This window comes from Eufriesea mexicana, unplaced genomic scaffold (genome assembly GCF_001483705.2).
Source record: "Eufriesea mexicana isolate 0111107269 unplaced genomic scaffold, ASM148370v2 scaffold8569, whole genome shotgun sequence".
NCBI classification, from domain to species: domain Eukaryota; kingdom Metazoa; phylum Arthropoda; class Insecta; order Hymenoptera; family Apidae; genus Eufriesea; species Eufriesea mexicana.
In genome coordinates, this window is record NW_016916391.1 from 94047 (window position 1) to 112106 (window position 18060).

Sequence of the window (18060 nt, forward strand, 5' to 3'; positions counted from 1 at the left end):
TACCAGTTACATCATACTTATGTACTTACACTTAAACGTACAGAGTTATTTACATTTTTCTTTCATACATAAGACAATCCTAACGAAGAGTTTTCAAATTCATCTCGCATCATCAACAACACACGAAATAGTAATTGTGTAAGAATTCTCGCGAACTTGTCTTCCTTCTCTAACACGTTCCCCACGCATATCCCTCTCCAGTAATTATCAAGTAAAAGTATTAGCACATAATGTATAGTTACGAAATAGATCTTGCACGATTTCGTGGGAAATAATATCAAATAATTATCCAGCTGAATGAAATTCATCAGGAGGCGCTTTTTTACTCTCTTTCATTTCAACCGTAATATATAAGGTGTCCTATAATGAATGGTGAAATTAAAGATAGGCTGAATTCTACATGCAAAGATAAATCAAAAATGTAAAATAAAACTTTATATTTAAGAAAATCAAAATTGAAAATTTTTTAGGTGTGCAATCTAATTAAATTTTGAGTGTATCGAAAATTATTGCCAGTATTTATGTATATATCTCAATATTGAGAATATAAATTTCTCGTTTATCAATTTTAACTCTTTATTTTTTTACCGATATATTTTATTATTTTATATGTAAATGAGTTTCCAAAAACAAAAGCTGATGAGAAGTGGAATCATTTCATCATCAGCTGTAACACTCATTGTAGGACATCTTGTATAAAGCGTTGCAACGATCATTCTAATGATAAAAGCGAATACGTTTCTTTCATGATTACTGTAATTAATATCTAGTATTGGAAGCACCAATTCATTTTCGTCAGACATAGAATAAAAGTATACAAAGAAAGATTAATATGTTAATCTTAATTGATTATACTATAATAAAAGAATCATTAAATAACTAATGACTTGATGTTCTTTAATCGAAAATATTTAGGATAAATATCCTAGTAAACTGTTATCAAATGTTTCTCAGTCTTGGGAGAGTAAAATGTTCCTTGATTCGCGAGTAGTCCTTGTTTGATTCTTTTACCACGGTATTCGTTTAAAACCAAATTGAATTGTTCATTAAATACAAGGGCATTTTATATGATGCTTAAGTACGTAATGCATTTCTTTTTTCATCTTTTTTCCAGTACCTAAATATTTATTTTCGCATCTTTCATTAAACAAGATACTTAACCTTAAAATAATGAAATTGTTTCAATTACGCTCGTGTACATGCATATAAATGCATAAAATTAAAACAAAAAGTCGAAAAATGTCGACTTCAGTCGTTTGGTTTGTAGTAAACTTTACAAAACTCTGCACAATAAATAAATTTTTGATTCAATAAATAAATTTTTGACATAATAAATAAATGTTTTGGAAAGTTATAGGAACCAAAAATTTGTCGACTAACAATTTTAATCCAAATTATAGCTACAGAGTTTTGGTTTAATTATTAACATGCACTGCTCGAGATAATAATAAAAATAAAAAAAGTAAAGATACTTCTTCCATTTTCCAAACATTGTGTCCCTTAATCAACTTGAGCAGTGTACCTTTTTGGCATGTTTCTATGACCACAGTCGTTTCACATTAGACACAGTTTCGTTTCCTCTTCGAAGAAATCGTGGAATGAGACAAAATGTACACGTTCACCGACAAACCACACAGCATTCTTGTAAATGTACAACTATATACGAGGCACCGTTTTAAAACTAATTTTTAGACTTAAAGCTAATATATACAATTGTCCACTCTAATGCGATCTCAGGTGAAAAATATGCGCAACAAGATTCTTTCACAATGGAAACAACTACATGATCATCACGGAAAGCATTTCTATACTACCGGCGAGTTTTTAAACCAATCGAATTCCATTTTTATGTTCTCAGTATTCCTTTTTTATGCTGCCATCACACTTTTGTACTGCAAAGAAGATGAAGAAGTCAGCGATGAGAAACGAAGAGGAACTGCAGGAACTAACGATCATAGGAGAAGTTTGCTGAAACTTATGAGGCTATGCCTCAAAATCTAACCAACAAACTATTACTTTCGGCACCGTTCAATTGGCATTATTTTTAACCATCGACGACTATTAGTCGCAATGAATCAAATCCTTTAGGTTATTTTCGACACCGGAAACGTTCAGAAATGACTGGTGAACATAGTCTTTAAAGCCACGTGTGTTTACAAGTTCTTGGGCGTTACGGACGTCATTGATTTTTTGCTGAGTTCCAGATACTCCGGGTGTCAAGAATGATCTGAGGTGCTTCCACTTGACCAAAAAACACCTGTGGAGCACGCGTTGTGCTCGTGTCATCACGGGCTACACCGCACAACCTTTTCGGGTTCCATAAAGAATTTTCAGTTCCGGAACTATGATCTTTCTTATCAGTGCGTTCGTTTTGGCTGTCAGCATTTCACGGTGAGGATCCTTCTTGAAAATCTTGATGCCTGGACGATGAACCAGGAATGCGTTGTCCAAGATGAGGAAGTCATAGTCAAGAACGCACAACGCGTAACCCTGAAATGATAGTCGAACTGGGTTAATGATGCTTTTTCTTTTGAGAAATCGGATTAGAGAGAATATTTTATGAATATTACATGAAATAACGTTTTCCAACCGTTTTTCCTCGTGTTATAAAGCGTTGGTTGATACTCATTTTTTCCAAAAATTTATTAATATCTTTACTTTTCTTTTTAGATATCTAATTTAAATCTTATAAATTTAAAAAGAAACTGACTAAGTGCAGCAATTTATTTCCTGCAGTAATATTAATATACAAAGAAATTTATAAGTTAAATTCTAGGGAAAAATTAATTTCTTTCTCGAATATTTCGTTTCAAGTTTTGTAACAAAATGAACGTAGATCGTGACTGTTAGTTCACGTTGTACTCTCTGAATCAAAAATCATTTGCACCTGTGTCATTTTGTCACTTTTTCCTTCCCAGCTAAGCCTCTCGTCGTACAGAGGATCATTATTGGTCCCGATGAAAATCGGCTCCCAGTGAACGAAGCTGCCTGTTCTCTTGCCGACATGAAACACATGAAGATCCTCAGTTTCCGGTGTCTCCTGCCACTCTTTGCTTCGAGGAACGTTATGACAGCCAGAACACAACTTTTTATGAAAAGGGATAGCCGTACCGGCCTTTAGCATTTGAACCTGAAAAACAATTTCTTTTTATATTTCTTATAAAATAAAAATCTTATAAACAATGTAATAATAAATATTTTTGCATATTCTCAAAATTTTTAGATACATTCTGGTATAATATGTATTATAATATAATTACAACAGTAACAAATATTTATTACTTTAAAAATTTGAGAAATGAAAATATTCTTGAAGACAAAACCCATTTAGCAAAATTTATATAATTTTGACTGTTGTAAAGTTTTATTTGCATACGTAATTTACTTTATTATTTATTTATTTTATTACTTTGTATACATATGTAATTATGTAATTAATATTATATACATAATATATTATTATTGCATTAATGTACAGTGTAATTAATTATGTAATTAATATTATACGTGAAATATTAATTACATAATGTACACGAAATAATTTTTCTATTCTTCTATTTTTCAATATTTTCAACCATTGAAAATTCTTTTTACGAAACTGTACAGCTGCCACTATTATACACGCTTTGAAAGGAGGCACAGAAACGTATCACGGTAATGAAATAAAGCCGGTTGAACGTTTGAAAAATGAAATGGAATTGAATAGTGCATAGAAGTGGCGGAATTGAATTGAATATTTCATAGAAGTGCGGCCAGTGGCCAGCTGCACTTCACAGCGACACTACTAATTGTACGTATCAAGGTCCACGGTCAAAGGAAGCGCCACTGATTAAACGACCCTCGCGTTCATACCATTTAACGTATTGTCAGATATTATGCAGCCGCCATTGCACTCTTCCATACACTTATAATTGCCTTCAAGTTCAGTTCTCAACATAAATACCAAATGTAAATGAACTTGCGTAACAGAATGCGAACCCTTTTATAAATACGAAGAAAATTAGTTCCGCCATCTTTTTTTAAACATTTTATCTCTCGTTTCTACCACACGAACCTTAACACTGAACCTACCACGGTCAAATGACCCATAAACGAGAGAGCAGTAGAATCTTGATAAAATAAAATAATTCGATACACTGAAAGATTTATTACATATTGGATATATTGGTATACTGGAAGAAAAATTGCGAAAATGAATGGATAAGACGATAAGGTTCAACGAAGAATTTTAAATGACAATTTTATTATTTAAAATTATTTATTTAGATCATGGTAGGTTTAGTGTTAAAACACAAATTCATGCACGAATTTTTACTATCGATCCAATATTTAAGAATTAATTTGCAGACGTCATAAAGCTTCGTCGCTTTCAAAACCTTCAATTTAGGTTAGGTTTGAACCGAATTCGTGACAAATCTAGGTTAAGTTAACATAAAATGAGAGTTTTAGAACGAGAGTATCATATTCAGAAGAAAGTAAGGACTAAATAGGTCAGTAATAATCTATTGACTCTCTTTTCACAACGAAATATTTTTTTATTCAACAAGATATTATTTTCGTAAATATCTTTTAATTATTCTAAAATTTAATCAACTTACCAAATGCGTTTTGTTATTAGGCGGCTGACTCTTCTCATCCACCTCAAAGATAGACAGTACAAAAACCTTGGGGTTAGGCTTGTAGAGGGCGGGCTGATCCCTCCTTCTGATCATCTCAAGAAACTTTGCGGGCAAGTTTGGGTTCGGATAGAGTTCGATATCGCTGGCGAATATATAGAACGTCGGCGCCGATTCACGGGCTATGTTACGGCCGATGTTCACAGGATACAGCAGCTTCTTTTCGTTTTTATACATCTTTGAAAGCGTGACGTTCACCCACGGTGGTCCCAGCGTGCAGTTATACGTATCAGACATAACCTTCTCGGTATGGGGTACCTATTTTAGAACCAGATAGTATCGCATTATATTAATACCGTAGAAACATTAGTATGAAGTCATACTTGACGATTTTAAAGTTACTTTCGACCCTCCCAAGGCTAGAATCTTGTTACAAAATAATCCCAGTAGACAGTACACTTTAAAATTAATAATGATAGCAGTAATAATAATAATAGGGTTTCAATTGAACACAGTAAATAAGAATAAAAAAAGAATTTCGATATTAGTTTAAAGCAAAACAAATAATAGTAGAATTGAATTTTGAGGTTAGGTTAACACTTGAGTGGTACTGCTCTATGTAAATATGTGTCTTGTTTGATTTTGTTTTCGTGGTTTGTAGTCAGTTTTGAATTCGAGTAGTTCTGAGCGAGATGTTACGATTGTAAATGCTGGATAAATATTCGAAACTTCTGAAAGGTTATGGAATTCGAAGCTTCGCATTCAGGTCAAAGATGGATTATAGAAGTTACTGTTAATCTTTTTGTATCTTCTACTTATTATTGAACTGACTCACAAATAATATAACATCGTGTATAATACAAAAATATCATGCGAGAAAGTTAAGGTACAGTTACAGACTATTATTAACCTAACCTTAAAGTTTGGAAGTTCAACTTTCAGTGTCAACTTTCATTTTTACATACTTATTAATATTCCACGTGTTTACAATATTACTTGATCGATAAATTTTTTTAGTATCAACCAAGATATACACATCTCTTCATAATGTAGTACGAATCAAATATCAAATTTTTGTTAGGAATTACGAAAAATATATTTCCTAACTCATTCATCCAACGACCTTCGACGATCAGAAATTGTTCAACGAACAGAAATCGAGTGTACTAAGAACACAGAATCACGATAATTTTTCTACGTTTCAATTTTTTTTCTTTTTCAGAATATTCCAAAAATTAGGTTAACTGATTGAACGTTAATATATTTCCTATCTCATTCCTCCAACGACCTTCAACGATACATGGAACAGAAATTGAGCGTAACAAGAACACAGAATCACGATGATTTTTCTACGATCAAATATTTCAACTTTTCCAAAAATTAGTTTCTATTTTTAGGTTAGTCGATTAAACGTTAAGTCATCGTTGATAACTTGCGGAAACAGAAAGGAACGAATGAAGCAATGGAGGCAGACGGTATTTGGCAAAAGTGAAATGACTGGCAGACACGCGGCATGAGAAACAAATTGCTGGCAGAAACACTTCCTGCAGCCGTACTTTTCTGTGGCGAAACTCTGTTATTAATTCCTTCTGTATCACGGCGTAACGTCGATACACGTGCACGTAATTAATTAGAACGCGAAACCGCGATTGCGACTCCTAGACCCAGACACACCAATTACACGTGTGAAGGTTCTTTGTTTCCAGGACGACTCTCTTGCCGTTGGATTATGTATGCAGGACGGAAAGGAGCAAATAGACACCGTTATCAATCGTTGATTGGTTCTATCGTTTAATTGCCACTTTCTCGACCTTTCATCTTGATCCACTTTTTGCTCTTTCCCGTCGGAGAATGTCGGATCGTCTTTCCGACCGGTTATCCGATATAAATCTCACCTTTCTTGAGGGATATCCTTGCCCAAAGGCTCGGATATAGGGCACCATTGACAGAAAAAGATAGACTGAGAGAAGCCTACACCGATCGAAGAATCCTTCGTTGGAGATGGTTTCTTGAAGAACCTATGACGAACTCTCGACCGGGACCGACCAAAATTTTATTCTGGACCAGGCACGCGTGTGTCGCGGGTATCGCGATATTGTAAATACAAACGCAAATAAAAAGAACGGAAGACGAGCTAATGTCACGCAACGAAAATGCGAACGTACTAAACACGGTGCGTTCAGTGGACTGGTCAGCGTCAACAAGTGACACGATAACGAAATTCCGCACGGTCAGCGACGTCTCGTGTTTTGGATACGTGAGTGTTTTCATCATCAAACGTGCCGACAGGATCTCGTGGATTCCTTTAAAAGCTAGACTCGCCGGTAGATCGTCATAATTCGAAGAGGCATTCCGAGAGTAATCCGACGAGTAATCCGTTAAAATGCAGTTGAGGAGCTGTTTCGCGTTTCTGTTGTTGGGACTGGCGGTGTCGCAAGCCGTACCGGCGGAGGAGAAGAAACTGGAGACTGAAGAAATTGACAATGACACGGACAGGTCTAAGAAGTCCGTAAAGGTCAGGGACCAGGTGTCAAGAGTGTTTCAGAACTACAACATCCAAACAGTTCCACAAATACTGATCCCAAGAACTCAGAATCGCAGCATCCAGAACCCACAGGCAGTTCAAACGCTCAGCATTCAGAACCCACAGCAAACTCAAACTCTCAGCATCCAGGGCCCACAACCAGTTCAAACTCTCAGCATCCAGAACCCGCAGTCAGTTCAAACTCTCAGCGTCCAGGGACCACAACCAGTTCAAACTCTCAACGTCCAGGGCCCACAACCAGTTCAAACTCTCAGCATCCAGAACCCGCAGTCAGTTCAAACTCTCAGCATCCAAAACCGACAGTTTGGTCAGCCTCTCAATATCCAGAACCCACAACCAGTTCAAACACCACCTATCCAAACTCTCAGCATCCAACCAGGTGCACCAGCAGTTCAGACTCTCAGCATCCAAACGCCACAGCCTGTCCAAACCTTCAATATCCAGCCTGCGCTACAAAGAGTCAAAACTTTCAACATTCAAGCCCCACAGTCTGTTCAAGCTCTCAGTATCCAACCAGGTTCATCGTCGGTTCAAACTCTCAGCATCCAAAGACCACAAGTTACTCAATCTTTCAGCATTCGAGCTCCTCAGCCCGTCTCAACCGTCAGCATCCAACCAGGTTCACCAACAGTTCGAACTTTCAACCTGCTGCAACCTCAACGCGATCTGACCTCGGTTCAAAGGTCTGCCAACGTAATCACAGTGGCTCCTCGGTCTTCCAATACAGTACAGGTGATCCAACCAGTTCAACACAGCCCCCAAACCAACGTGAACATCCTCCAGCCTACGATAAAGGAGATAAATCCCGTGCCAGTGGTCCAGAAGATCATCCACACGGAGAAGATCGTGGAATCTGCACCTAAGTCGGAGACAGTGGTCGTTTCGGAAGTGGAAAAGGAGGTCGTAGCCCCCGTGGCGCCTGTTTACAGAGAACAGGTGGTTGTCAACCCCCGGTATCCTTGTATAGTACTGTCAGAACCCGGGGCTGTGCCTGCCTACGTCAAGTGTCCCAAGCTGAAGTATGGTCCGAAGACACTCTCTGCTTTGTCTAAGATGCTGGTCGAGCAGCCTGTGTCCGTTCTGACGAGGGAACGCGCTTTGTTCGGTGCTGCATAGAGGGCGCTGCATAAGTAGGGTAGCGTGAGACGAGAATATTCAGACGCGTAGGCTTCGCTCCTTCTATTCCAATATCTACGTGATTGATGTTTGCGTCGGGTAACAATACTTAATTAGAAAATTAATAATAACAATCACATTCCGACAGTGCAAATTGTAGGTTAAGATCGATGTAACCAGCGGAGTAAAATAAAAGCCACGCTGTTTTGAGGTGTAAACCGAACTGAACGATTATGATCACACGTGTCGAATTTTTGACACTGGAACCTAGAAACCTTCGATTTAGAGATTTTCATTGACAAATCTTATAAGGAAATCTGGAAAAGCTTTTTCCAACCCCAATAGTGACTATATGTGTAAAAGCTACCAACCAATTTCCTGTTTCCAAGAGGAAAGCTAACAAATCAAACGGAACATCTGCAAATTTAACGCAATATCTGGTCAAACAAACACACACACAAATATATATATATATAAAGACACATGGGCCAAGGAAACAACGGTAGAATTCGCTACTTGTACTCACCACTTTTGGCACGTGTTTGCTGCTGAAGAATACGTGGAAGGTGACCAGCTGGGAGACCAGATGGCTGCCACAGTTTCTCGAGTACTTGATGGCGTCAAGGGTCGCCGCGAAGTCTGTGCCAGGGGCGTGCATTGCAATCGATATCGGCGCCCTCCATCGTTCCAGTAGTGGTTCCAGATTATCCAGGAACGTGTAGTCCGCGTGCGTGGTGTATGTCACGCTTTCCCAGCATCTTACCGCCATGCTCATCGGCACGTAATTGTAGAGGACCCAGTAATCACCCCGCTGTGCTCTCCTCGGTTCCATTGACTTCTCGTTACAGGGCACAGCTTCTTTTAGGCTCATCGTCGGATAAATCACTGGCATGCCGTTCTTCGCCTTAATGAGGAAGCGAATGGTTAATTGCTGAAGCTCAGGCAAACTGAATTAAAACGAGGTTCTGGATCTTGAGGATCGGGGGGGATCGACGCGGATCGAATTGACGAGAATCCTGGTTAGGTTAGCTTTCTGTTCCTCGGCGTTTGCCCTTAACGATTGTCCGGGGTAACGCGGGACTCTAGGATAACGTAGGATAGGTGTACGATTAGAGAATAATTGATCAATGAACTCGTTGTGAACCGAATTCAGTTCACATTCTGGTTTTGAGACCGAGAAATTGGTCCGGATTGAATTAAACGGGATTTTGGTTAGGTTAGGTTTCTGTTCCCTAGTACTTGTTCTTGGTAATTAGGTGGGCTGATGGGGGGTAGATGGATGACGAAGGAATGATTAATCGGTGAACTGAAGCTCGACTGAATTGTACGAAGCTTCTAGTTTTGAGAATCAGGAATTGTATTGCATTCTAGGGAATTCTAGGGAATTTTTGTTAAATCAGTTCCCTAGCATTTATACGTTATTAATTTTTAAGGTGCTACGAGACTCTGAGATGTCGTGGATTGATCCATTAATTTAATAATTAAGGAACATAGATTCAATTTTGGATTAAGTATGAAAAATCATAAATTAACAGAAATTATATGCAGGCTTCCAATTGGGTTTGTATTCTCCGATGCAACTGTTGCGGATTATTTGTAAAGTATTGTCAGGTATGAGGAGACTTAAGGAACACGTTAATATCCATAATTCCGAAAATTTGGAGCTAAGTTCGTGTCAGTTCGTAACTCGAGTTAGGTTAGGTTTGCGTTTCTCGATTAATTCCTTTGCTAGTTCCAGAGGCATTATGGGACGAATGAACAGATAGGAAAAACAGGATTGAGTTTGAGTTAGGTATAGGGGATCAGAAATCGACACGAATTGAATTAGGGGAAGATTCTATTTATATTAAATTCGGATACCCTAATTTCGATAATTCTCAGGGTAGTATAGAACAGACGGAGGGTCGCAGAAAAAGAGGGTTAGGTTGGATGACGTATCATCTTCACGTGTTCCATCAGATATAAAGTTTGATGCGTCCCATATCGAAGTACAGAAGAAGAAAAACATGAAATATAGGCAACGAACATCAAGATACAGTACTGATATAGTACCTCTCGTAAAGGTAGTCTAAATGTCACTAAAAAAATATTTCGTGTGCTATTTGTACATTAGTCCAAAGACCAAAATACGATAAAAAAAATTCATATACCAAGCTCCTCTTTTTCACTGTTTTTAAATAAATAATAAAAACACAAATGATAGTCAAATAGGTTTCTATCTATGATTTTGATAGGAATAAACTGTACGTTTAATTTTAATTTTGCACTCACGTGCAAAAAGGTATCCATAACCTTAAAAATTCCTCCAAAATTAGCTAGATTCAAGGTAAGTTCAACAAATTGTTTATAATACATTAATCTTGGACACCATGCAAAATTACATTCAAAATATTGCATCACTATAATTAGGAGAGATATTTATGTGGCTACCCTTAGACGAGACACCCTGTGTAATTAAATAATATAATGGTATAGGTATGAATTTTAACTATATATAGAATAAAGAAAGCACATTTTTATTCTATTTTACATCCTTTCCCAAGAATATGTAGATTCTATTATGGGTATATCTCATACAGTTATATTAGATGTGTCATGGTCACACCCTCCATGGAAACTATAATTTCAACAGGAACAAACTATACATTTAATTTTAATTTTGCACTTACATGCAAAGAGACATCCATAACCTTAAAAATTTTCCCAAAAACAAGCTTGCTTCAAAAATTTGTTGACAGTATATTAATCTTCTATCACCATGCAAAATTACATATAAAATATTGTATTGCTATAATTAAAGAGATATTTAGGTGGCTACCCTTAGACGAGACACCCTGTATAATTAAATAATATATAATGGTATACGTATGAATTTTACCTACATACAGAATACAAAAAGCACATTTCTATTTTATTTTACATCCTTTCCCAAGAATATGCAGATTCCCAAGACAATAGATATATTATGGGTATATCACATACAGTTATATTAGACGTGTAACGGTCACACCCTCCATGGAAACAAAGGAACAAACACAGAATAAAATACAATCCTCGCATAACGTGATTCCAATGCCTGACCAATTTTCGACGAAGTATAATACCATAACCGTTACCCAGCTATCCCGAGTTACTTTCTACAGTGAATTTTGCACGTGACATTACCGGCATCTTCCGTTATTACTAAATTATCGTTAGATACAGTTTCTTGCACTGGTCTCCATCGGAAAGGTTGAGACAGAGATGGTAAAAGCTTTCGCTTCAATTTTGCACGGCGATTGGGAGAGGGAGTAGGAAGATACACGTTGAAGTTTCCTCTTCTGAAATATTGATCTGCACAGCGGTTGGAGCAGCTCCTGAGCCTGGTTTGACGCGACTTAATTCCTCTACACTCCTCTAGGAAGCTGTGGAAAGCTTGATTTGCGGGGTAAAAAAGGCCCAGCCTAAACCGCCGGGTCATCTGTGTCGAACAATCGACGGCTTACAGGGATTTTCGGGGGTGACGAGACTTGCTCGCGAGCCGAGTGAAAACGTGAAGAGAATCGTGATTTCTCGTGCAATCGCTATTAACGCGTAATCCAAATATTTCGAAGGAAACACAGATTCCTAACGCAATCTCGAATTTGGGCTATTCCGTAGGAATATGGGATATAAAACTGAAAATTTTAGGGTAGTTGTTGTAAATTAACTACTCCTATGCAGCGATGGTGACAGGCCTGTTAGAGGTTGCAGGCCAGTACCGATCTTTGGACTTCAAGATACTGTGCAGGCATCAAGGGGTCGGTTTTGGGGTTTAACCCTTTGCACTCGAGAGGCGCCTTCCAGTCGCCATTTAATCAGATTCTAAAGATCATTGTTAATTAATATCTCGAATTTAAAATTGCCCAACGACGCGTGAAATATCGAGGTCAAATAATTCCACGTCTTACAATTAATTTGCACTTCTTATTTACCGTTTTGAAAATATCGTCGACTTTATGGCAGAAAGTCTTCGAATTACTATGTTTCTGTAACGAAAAGATCGTCGAGTACAAAGGGTTAAAAGGGCCTGCTGTCTCTCGCAGCTCTCACTCTCAAACCCAGAACAGTGCAGATTGCTTACGTATTGTGACCCATAGTGGCGTGATAGACTCTCGTTTTCTTTATATATTCGCACAAAGTGTATATATTTCACTTACATTAAACTTTATACATCCAATTGCTGTACAATTGAATATTTTTTTATTTCCTTCCCGAAATTCCCAACAGTAGTAATATAGTATCGCACATTTTCCATCATGTACACGCAGCTTTATAAAGGTTACGGAGAGAACGAGGGTCCAATGTGCAAAGCCTGGGTCAGCTGGGAAAAGCTTGGGTCGTCAAACCCTTAGCATGATCATTGTTGCGTCCCGAACACTGCAACTCGCACAGTGGGGGTTTCACGGGGTTGTAAGGCCCGTTTACGCGGATGCGATAATGTTGCTGGGATGGGGTCTACTCTAAATTAACCCTTTCGCTACGGGTGACTATGGTCACCGACCACGAGACGCCATCTGCACACGACAGGCAACTATAGTCACCGGCCACAAAAATTGAGTAAAAAATTAATTAACACTTGTCTGTGCTACCGTTCCTCTTATCTTTCTTCGCAAAGAGTTGCAAGCACTATTGCGATGGTCAGTTTTTCTTTTCTTTCTTTCCTTCGAAAGATTTGCGTCAAAAGACCGAATACCAAAGACTGCACGATCGTAATGTTTCCATCTTTGACACGACGTTTCGTTCTATGGGAGAGACTTCTTTAGGACACTTCTTGTTAAGACAATCTTTTTTTCCTGGTTTTATGTTTTTACATTATGTAATTCCTTTATTAGTAAAAATATACCAATTTTGTTTCATTTAAAACGCAATAAAATTTCTGTGCAATATGGGTCTATTTTATTTTCTGAAATCCTGTGAAAGAGTTAAGAGTCGAAGTCAAACAGAGTTGTAATATTGTAATAATGCATTGAGCTTTACAGTAAGCCAAGAAATAGTTCGTAACTTTATTGTCACTCTCACATTTTTATATTATTGTTAGCAATAAATGTTCTCTCCATTCAATCTCTATATAAATGGTAACAGTTGTAAAAGAGAAGAAATAAAAATGGCAGGAGAGGTGTTGTGCCATATGTGGCATTTTTGATACAGCTCTCCGTAGAGCCATTGATGTTCCCAATGCGTTTGAGGGAAGTGAGGGTGTGTATTACGAGCGATACACGTGGCTTATGGGAGTAAGGTGCATGAAAATAACGTAGGGTAGGACCAGTGAAGTGGCATGAATATTTTAAAGAGAGTTAAAACCGATGTAAACGTGGTGTCATGAAAAGAAGCTTCTTCCTTGAGGATGTTAAGTGACACATTTGTTAGTTAGGTACATTTTGAGAATCTTTCGAGGCACAGAATTGAAAATTTTTATAACATAAAGTCAATTTTAGTTACGTAGGATAGTCCTCATTTTTCAAGTAATGAAAAAGATAGTTGAGAATGCGAATTGTTGCGTTTTAAAATAATAGTTAACTTGATAAAAATAGTTGAAGATTTATGTTGAAATTTAATTAAGCATCATGCAAACCCTGGACCCACCTATTTCTTTAATTTTTCAATAATTATAACTGAGAAAAATGTCCAATAAGGCAATAAAATATTTTTTATCATGATTTAAAAATTATTAATTTATTATATTAAATTATATTAGCAATACGACTGTTCAAAAGATATTAATAAAACAAAAATAAATTGAGAAAGTTCATCACTGCATGATGTCTTATTACATCAGAAGTATAATTATATACACGACAAGCATCAAAAAAAGAATTTTGAGTACAAATAAATTACCGATTCAGTTGATACGTGATATTTTCCAATTCTAAAAACTACTAACGAATAAAATAATTTTAATGACAACTAACAATGCAGAGAAATATCTGAAACCCTATCCAAACCGAAAAGGTCAGGCCACCAGTGTGCACCAGGGTGCATCCATCTCTGTGTCGAGGTAGCCATCACGCGTAAGACACTCGGACCAAGTGGTTAATGAACCACATCGATATTGATAAATTGTCCAGAAAATTCCTCGCCAGTTAACACGTTGAGCAGATAAAAATTGCTGGACTGGTCGCGGCGCGTATCTCGGCCAGTCCGCGAGCATTATCGTGACACCGTGTCCTATGTAACGCGACAATGCAAAAGCGGCCACTTCTGAACCCGGCTCTCGAGAGGCGGCAGATCTTGTCCACTGATCAGGATTTTAAACGAGGTCGAGCCACTTTTCATCCAGCGGCGAGAACGTGAAGCGGGTTCCGTGAATTTTGGATGAAAGTCGATCGTTCGGAGCGCGATACGCTTTTTTGCGATAAAATCTGAGATAAGGCAGGGTATATATGCGATCGTGTAATCCAAGAACCCTCTAGTTGGCTCGTATATCCGTTTTATCGGAAGTCAAACCTGCTCAAACGCTCTGATCCCGATGAAAGCAGCCTAACTTTAGGGTTCGGAAGAGATTCAATTTACGCCAGTCTTTATTCACTTATAATTCTTCGATAGTGGATATTTAATAGTGACTGTTGAAGAAGTGTAATCCAAGAAACCACTGGTTGGATCGTGTTTGGATTTTATCGAGTACCGAAACCTGTCCAAATGCACCGATCCCAATGAAGGTAGCCTAATTCTAGGGTTAGGAAGAGATTCAATTTACGCCAGTCTTTACTAACTTGTAATTTTTCGATAGTGGACATTTAACAGTGATTGTTGAAGTAACGTGATCCAAGAACCCTATAGTTGGCTCGTGTATCTGTTTTATAGAAAGTCAAACCTGCTCAAACGCTCTGATCCCGATGAAGGTAGCCCAAGTTTAGGGTTAGTAAGAGGCTCAATTTACACCAGTGTTTATTGACTTGTAATTCTTCGATAGGGGGTTTAAATAAACTCACAGTGCACATTTAACAGTGATTGTTGAATTAGTATAATGCAGGAACCGTCTAGTTGGATCGTGTTTGGATTCTATTGGGCATCATACTTGCCCAAATATTCTGATTCCAATGAAGGTAGCCTAACTCTGAGATTTGGAATATTCTCAATTTACACCAGTATTTATTAACTTATAATTCTTTGATGCAGGGTTTAAATAAATTCACAGTGGACATTTAAGTGTGACTGTTGAATTAGTGTAATCTAAAAATTCTCTAGTTGCCTTGTGTATTTGTTTTATCGGCGTCAAACCCGCTCAAACGCTCTAATCCCAATGAAGGTAGCCTAATTCTAGGGTTTGTAAGCGGCTCAGTTTACACCAGTGTCTATTGTCTTGTAATTCTGCGACGTTGGGTTTGTATAAACTCACAGTGGACATTTAACAGTGATTGCTGATATAGCGTGATCCAAGAACCATTTAGTTGCTTCGTGCATTCATTTTATCGGTCGTCAAACCTGCTCAAACGGTCTGATTCTGATGAAGATAGCCTAACTCTGAGGTTCGGAAGCGACTCAATTTACACCAGTGTTTATTGACTTGTAATTGTTCGATAGTGGGTTGGTATAAACTCGCAATGGATATTTAATAGTGACTGTTGAAGTAGAGTAATCCGAGAACCCTCCGGTTGGATCGTGTTTCTGTTTTATCGAGCGTCAAATCTGCTTAAATGATCCTGTACCAACCAATATATCTTAACTTAATTTTAAGACTAGTCCAGGAAAGGACTGGATTTACACTATTGTTTATTAACTTGAAATTTTCCATAGCGTGCACAAGTAAATTCATTGTTAGTATTTAATATTGATGGAATAACGTAACCCTAGAACTGTTTTGTTGGCTCATGTTCCTGTTGTATTGATCTGTTCAAACACTAAACCTGAGGATTAATATTATATTTATGTTATTTATCAATTTGTAATTTGTCAATAATGTATACGAATAAATTCGGAATCTGTAATAATGATTGGTGGGATAATAAAAATTTAATATTTATTATCAGACATGGAGAATGATACTTAGCAATGAATATGGTAACAAAATGACAGGATGGAAAAGTACTCATTATATTAAAACTTTCAAAAATTATTGAAGTGGATAGAAAAATGGAGATTGATTTTTAATAACCCTTAATTATGTTTAATAACGAACCTAATAATCAAGAAAAAATTATTATCAAAACTCAATCTCTATTTCTTTTATATCTATAGGTATATTTATAATACTTTATAAATTAAAAAATTGCCTATTAAACAGAATTGTTTTACTTGTATAAATGAATAGAATAATTGATACTATTGTAATCCTATTGTTTCTTATGGTATATTTATATTCAAGAAAGATAATTGTTTCAAGAAACCCTAAATTTTTTAATATTTTTTAACACTAAAATTACAAAACCAATCTGAATGACTACTTCTAAATATTTTATTTTTGACATCATTGAAAACACGCAGCTTGAGATAAATTAACTTTTTCTTAAATACTTTTTCTGAAATACAAATATAATTATATATATATATTTTCATTATATCACTTCATTTAATTATTCCCATTTAGTTATATACGCAATATTTAAATGACCAATTTCTTGTCAGTGCTAGTAAACTTATTTCACATTTCCTACTAACAATAAACCAAAAACATTCCACTGTAGACTGATAACAACCAATTTCCCAGAAGCCCCCTGGGCCCAGAAGTACGTAGATGGCGCAGCGTACGCTGCTCTAGTTAGAAACTAGACCTAAGACCTAAGACCACCAACTAAACAAAAATATCACTTCTCTATAAACAAATCAATACCTCAATCCTGTCATGCTATTTCAACTTTCACCAAACACTAACACAAAAGAATCACCGATTATTTAAAAACTTTCCATTTACCATTCATCGGAATTGGTGTGGAAAAACCAGCTTGAAATTACTTTGAAAACTATAGATCAGGTGCATTCCTTGGAGACAAGTTTAATCTCCATGTCCATTCGCCTAACTTATGGAGAACCCACTTAGGCAACTCCACTTTATTTTCACGTATTCCTGATGGTATCCTGCGTCCAGAGGTTGCTTCAAATGCGAGTTTCAACGTGGAGGATATCAGAGGTGACGTCAGCCACGGTTAAACGAAATACGTGGTTAAAAGGAGAAGCAAACAGGGGACGAACCTGTCCATCGAGATTCTTGGCCCATTGGTAATCCTGTTGGGCACTGAACGCTCCGACAATGAAGACTGAATACGTTAAAAGGCACGAAGGACACGCGGTGTACCTGTGTATAGTGCTTCGGATAACCCTAATCACCGCTTCGTTGATTAGGAAAATAAGATCGTCCGTCCCTCGTCGATTTTCAAATGAACCCACTTTATAGTTAGTCCGAGCGATATAGTGGGCTCGTAAATTATTGTATCCAGCGACAGCCTCAATTTATGGCCAAAATGGCCACCGTTGCAATTTGTAGCTGCAGGTATGTAACGCCGGCCAGTGAAACAGAAAAAATTGTTGATTAATTTTCTGTTTCGACATTGTTCGTTAATCTCTTGCAGACGTATGCTGCGATGTGAATGGCATAATACTTTTATTTATTAGCACGAATATTACACGGAGAAAATAATTTTATTATCTTCGTCGGTGTTGTCGATATCTTTTTATTCCGAAAATTCATCTCCGTTTATAGCTTAGTAGATAAATATTCGATTTATCTCGTTATTTATTTGCTTCGCACTCGCAGATTAATTATTTAATTAATATTTCGGATATTTCAATAAATTTTACTTTAAATATAATATGTATAATATATGTAAT

At 37.0% G+C, this 18060-nt stretch overlaps 1 protein-coding gene across 3 annotated transcripts in view; it reads right to left on the reverse strand.

Annotated features, from left to right (window-relative positions):
* Positions 1-1504: 1504 nt before the first annotated feature.
* The window catches only part of LOC108552941 (beta-1,4-glucuronyltransferase 1), a 97145-nt gene continuing 80589 nt past the window's right edge, over positions 1505-18060 (reverse strand). For all 3 annotated transcript variants that reach the window (XM_017907641.1, XM_017907640.1, XM_017907642.1), the window contains exons 3-6: positions 8804-9181; positions 4599-4934; positions 2888-3130; positions 1505-2490 (exon numbers count right to left, since the gene is read on the reverse strand). In XM_017907641.1, coding sequence (XP_017763130.1) covers positions 2293-2490; positions 2888-3130; positions 4599-4934; positions 8804-9181 — 1155 coding nt within the window. In that variant the 3' untranslated portion in view covers positions 1505-2292. The remainder of the gene's footprint in view (positions 2491-2887; positions 3131-4598; positions 4935-8803; positions 9182-18060) is intronic.